The sequence below is a fragment of the Corvus brachyrhynchos genome, unplaced genomic scaffold (genome assembly GCF_000691975.1).
Source record: "Corvus brachyrhynchos isolate BGI_N302 unplaced genomic scaffold, ASM69197v1 scaffold200, whole genome shotgun sequence".
In the NCBI taxonomy this organism is placed as follows: domain Eukaryota; kingdom Metazoa; phylum Chordata; class Aves; order Passeriformes; family Corvidae; genus Corvus; species Corvus brachyrhynchos.
In genome coordinates this window covers 5,288,992-5,294,063 of record NW_008236184.1, presented here as the reverse complement: position 1 = coordinate 5,294,063, position 5,072 = coordinate 5,288,992, and the positions used below count along the sequence as shown (strand labels likewise).

General features: G+C 50.7%; 1 protein-coding gene across 1 annotated transcript in view; it reads right to left on the bottom strand.

The window, feature by feature from the left end:
• ANP32A (acidic nuclear phosphoprotein 32 family member A) overlaps positions 1 to 1,610 on the bottom strand; it is a 5,681-nt gene extending 4,071 nt beyond the window's left edge. The window contains exons 1-3 of the mRNA XM_017737014.1: positions 1,557 to 1,610; positions 1,192 to 1,341; positions 956 to 1,078 (exon numbers count right to left, since the gene is read on the bottom strand). Of these exons, the coding sequence (XP_017592503.1) occupies positions 956 to 1,078; positions 1,192 to 1,341; positions 1,557 to 1,610 (327 nt within the window). The remainder of the gene's footprint in view (positions 1 to 955; positions 1,079 to 1,191; positions 1,342 to 1,556) is intronic.
• Positions 1,611 to 5,072: the final 3,462 nt, after the last annotated feature.

Sequence of the window (5,072 nt, the reverse complement as noted above, 5' to 3'; positions counted from 1 at the left end):
TTGGACACAAGAATTTTTCCAAGAGAGCTTTAAAAAATGGAATGATTTTTCCTCAGCCTATGGAAAATGAAAAAACACATGGAAACAGAACAGGAATTCAGCTCCTGGGGTTTTGTGGGATTTCTTTTTGGGAAGAGGTCTGCAGTGCCCACAGCACTTGGGAATCCTAATAATAAAATCCCACGGAAATGAGGATTTGTATTAAGGCTTATCCATGGATAAGGAACAGCAACTCTTAGGGAATCTCTCCCTTCCCTTTAATGTGGAAAGCACTGGGGAAAAAGGGCTGGAACTGGGAAAACTGGGAGCACTGGGAGCAGCTCCAGGCCTCCCTGTGAGCTTAACAGTGCTGCAGGAAAGGAGATCCATGAAGGGAAGGGCTCCTGGAGGGGTTTTAATGGGAATTTTTGAGCCTGGAGATGGATCCAGAGCCCACAGAATCCTGGGAAGCTGCGGTGATTCCCGCCGGGAATGGGGGAGCCCGGCCCGGCAGCCACTAGAGGGAAGCAGCGGCTCACCGGGAACAGGGAGAGGGACTTGGGATGCGGGCCTGGATCCCTGGATTAGCCGGGATATTGGGAAGGAAGGAGAGGGAAAGGCCCTGGCACAGGTTCAAGGAGCCACATTCCCTGGAAGTGCCCAAGGACAGGCTTGGAGCAACCTGGGAGAGCTCGAGCTATTCCAAAGGGTTGGAATGGGATTAATCCCATTCCTTGGAGCAAAACCAACTCACCAGGACTTGGGATCTGTGCCTAGATCCAGGGATAAGCGGGATTTTGGGAGGGAATGAGGGGGAAAGGCCCTGGCACAGGTTCAAGGAGCCACATTCCCTGGAAGTGCCCAAGGCCGGGCTTGGAGCAAGCTGGGATATTCCAAGGGCTGGTATTCCAAGCCCTGGTATTCCAAGGGCTTTGGAGCGGGATGAATGCCACTGCTTGGAGCAATCCCAACTCACCAGAGGTTCTATTGTCCCGAGATCTTTAATTTTGTTGCCGCTTAGGTTTAGGTGCGTGAGGTTCGGACACTTCTCTGCCAACACTTCCAGGCCTCCTGAGATTCTGTTGTCGCTCAGCTCGAGCTGCAAAGGGCCCAAAAACATCCTCAAAAATCCCATTTCAGCCCATTCCAGCCCCTTTTCCACAGGCAGGGAAGGGAAAAGGGACGGATTTGGCCCGGGGAGGTGGAATTTACCTTCTTGAGTTTGTTTAACTTTGGTAAATTTGCGACTGAGGTTAAGCCGACGTTGATTGTGCTGAGGAATTCCAGCTCCTCAAACTCATCCGTGAGGCCCTCGATTTTCCCTTCGAACGACCTGCAGTTGTCCAGAACGAGCTCTTTCACCTGGAAAGGGAAGAAATCGAGGAGAAATAGAAGGAATTCCAAGGAATTGGTAGGAATCGGGAGGTTTTCAACAGCAAAGCGCAGGAATTTGGGGGATGCGTTGAGAAGAAAGCCCAGATCAAGGCAGTGCTCCCACACAGCGTGGGAAGAAACCCCCAAATTCCCCAAATAAATTCCCAAATTACTCATTGGGCTGAAATTCAGGTGGAAAATACGTGGATCTTGTCCCTCAACTGTGTTTCATTATCAGGATTCTCCAGAGGATCCATGTGGGGATAAACAGAGTTTTTTCCCCCTCACGTTCTCCGCATGCCCCCGGAGTTCCCACCAAAAACTATTCCGGCTCAAAATACCTTTTTAAAATTAAATAATGTTAGTTAAATGAATTATTTAATTGAAATAATATCATTGAAACTAATACTAAACCATTTAAACAGCTAATCCTGCCCATAAACTGATCTAGAATTAATTAATCATGGAAATCATTGTTATTCCGTTCTGTTACAAACGAATCCTTTGGCTCGGGAGAAGTCTGTGGTAAAGGTGACAGAGAATTCCTAAAAAAATATGGAAACCTGAGTAAAAGTATCCCAAAAATCCACTCCCAAATGATGAATTTTTCGACTAAGAAGTATTAAATTCCACACAACTCCTGGGATATGACAATGTTTTGGTAAAACGCATGGAAAAGCTGCTGGATCTTTCCAACCCCTGGAAAGCGGGAGCACCCCTGGCCCTCATCAGCAGGGAGAGTGGATGTGGGATTTTAGGGAAGAGCTCCAAGGGTTTTCCTGGGGAGTTGGAGGGATGTGGTGGGGGATGAGGCAAGGGGAGGCTCCCAGTGTCACAGCACTGGCCCCTTATCTCCTGTGCCAGGTGCAGAGCGACAGGGGAGATAAAGGCCCCAAAAGGGCAGAGAATGGCCCCAAAAGGGGAGAGAATGGCCCCAAAAGGGGAGAGAATGATCCCAGGGTGGAGAAAAAGTCCCCAAAAGGGGAGAGAATGGCCCCAAAAGGGGAGAGAATGGTCCCAGGGTGGAGAAGAAGTCCCCAAAAGGGGAGGGAATGATCCCAGGGTGGAGAAAATGGCCCCAAAAGGGGAGGGAATGATCTCAGGGTGGAGAAAATGGCCCCAAAAGGGGAGAGAATGGCCCCAAAAGGGGAGGGAATGATCCCAGGGTGGAGAAAATGGCCCCAAAAGGGGAGAGAATGGTCCCAGGGGTGGAGAAAATGGCCTCAAAACGGGGAGAAAATGGCCTCAAAACGGGGAGAAAATGGTCCCAGGGGTGGAGAAAATGGCCCCAAAACGATGGGAGAAAACATTCCCAAAAGAAGAGAGAATGGCCCCAAAACGGGGGGAGAGAATGGCCCCAAAACGGGGGGAGGGGAAACATCCTCAGGTGTGGAGAACATGGCCCCAAGGGCCTGGGTGTTGTTTGGGGGGTCCTTTCCCGGTGTTTTTTTCCATTGGGTACACCATCACCAATCCCAGATTCCCGAAATGCACTCCAGCCTGGCTAGAAGTGCTCCTTTTTTACCTAAATTGCTCACTTTTATCCCAAACTTCCTGGGATTCCCGTCCCTCTGCAGCCAGAGTGAGTTTTCCTGGGCTCTGTGGAACTCCACGAGAAGGGCCCACCCATCCCAGGAACAGCTCATTTTTCCCCTATAAACTTTTCCCCTAAATCCCAGGAAAAGCCCTTCCCCTGCACTGCACGGTGCACAGGGGTTGTTTCCATGTGGGAAAAATAATGCTGGGATTGGGATAAAGAACCCGCAGGAATGTGAGCAGAAACACGGAATAACAGCTCAGCTCCCAGCAAGGACAATTAATATGCAAATATTTCATTTCCTTAATTTTTCTTCCTGCAATCCTGCTGCACAGGGAAGAATCCGACGGAGTTTTCCAGCTCCAAACATCCTTGGATTTCTAATTAAATCCCTGGAGTGAAAAGGGAAAGGAGCCCAGAGCAATAGGAGAGCACAAGGGAATCGTGGAGAGGAGGAGGGGCAGTGTCAGACAGGAGAAATCCATGGTTTTCCTGGAATTAGGATAAGGAATGACTCCAAAGTTTTCCAGGGTGAAGAGTTCTTCTTCCCGAAGAATCCCAGGGTGGGGAGAGGAAACCCAAGACCAAGGCAGTGCTCCTGATCCCACAGAGATGAGGGAAAAACGAACCCCAAAATTCCCCACATAAAACTCCCAAACCACTCACTCACCACCTTGAAATTTACATGGGGAAAAAAAACCATTCCAAGAAGTGAAGAAAAAACCGTGGATCTCTTCCCTGGGCACTGTTTTATCATCAGGATTCTCCAGAGGATCCTTTCGGGGGTAAACAAAGAGTTTTTCCCCTCATCTTCCCCACACGCGCCCCCGGAGTTCCCGCCAAAACAAAAAGGGCGGGAAAAGGGCAATGGAGGCGACTCCTCCTGATCCGGGTGTCCCTGCTCCGTCACCTCAGCCCAACAGCCACGGACACGGAGCCAGGACACCTCGGGATTCACACCGGGAAGAAGCTCAAGGTGTGGGTTTTGCCCCAGAGGAGTTTGGGAATTGCTCACGGGGAATTTTGGGGGCTGAGGGGAGTGGGAAGGGAGGGAAGGGGAGGGGAGGGAATGCGCCCAAAGCTCGCCCGCTGAGGGACAAAGAGCTCCTGCCCTGATCCAGGAGGGGGGATATCCATCCCTCCATCCTCCCTGAGCACGGAAAACAGGGAACTGGACAAAAAACCCCAGGGAACTGGACAAAAATTCCCTCAGGAGCAGAGCGGAGATTTAAGGAAGAGCTGGAAACAGCCTTGGATGCAAAGGAAAAGCCTTTAGCACGAAGGCAAATGATCCAAGTGCCTTTTTTTTCCTTTTAGTTTGCATTTTTTGAGAATCTTGGAATGTTTTAGGTTGGAAGGGACTTTTAGGATCATCCCATTCCAACCCTGCCATGGAATTTTTTAGGGAAGGCTGTTTCCTCCCCACTTTTCAGGAAGTTTTGATGCACAAGTGCCACGTTCCCACCTTCCCTGTTGGCACAGCCAACAAATCCATGGAGAAACCTCCTGGAATCCTGCAATCCACGTTTGGAAAGCTTGGATGAGTTCCGAGGCTGTTTGGGAAGAGCAGAGCACCTTCCCAACCCTTCCCAAAAGCAACACGGTGTCGGTGCTTATGGTGTTAACTCCCTGAATCCCTGGAAACAACAGCATTCCCAACAAAATTCCAGGAGGGCTCTATGTCCTAAGAATCCCCAAGGAAATCCAGGTGTGCCAAAGGAGAAGGAACTGGGTTTGTGGGATTTTTCCCAACACCCCACAGCTCTCTGCCTCCAGCCCTGCACATCCCACTCCAGCTTTTCCACAGCACATTCCCTCTCCATAAAATCCCGGGAGTTTCAAGGAGGAGCAGCCGCGGCACTCGGGAGAGGCCGTCGCTTTCTGCAGCCCCTCCGACAGGGAACTTTTCCAAGGATTTGGCTGCCACACAGAGATCCCTTCTCCGTGCTGAGCCCTCTGGAGGGACGCTGGATCTCATCCAGGCTCGCTGCATCCCGACAGGAGCACAGAGCTGGCAGTGTGTGCACAGGGAAGCGGGAACGCGACCGCATTCCAGCTAAACCAGCTCCCCGGAGTCCAGCAGCACTGGAATCTCCTCCTCATTTGTGTTTCAGGAGTTCTGGGAATATTGAGGAAAATTCCACCTCCTGAATCCCTCCAAAGAGCTGAATTTCCCTGGCAG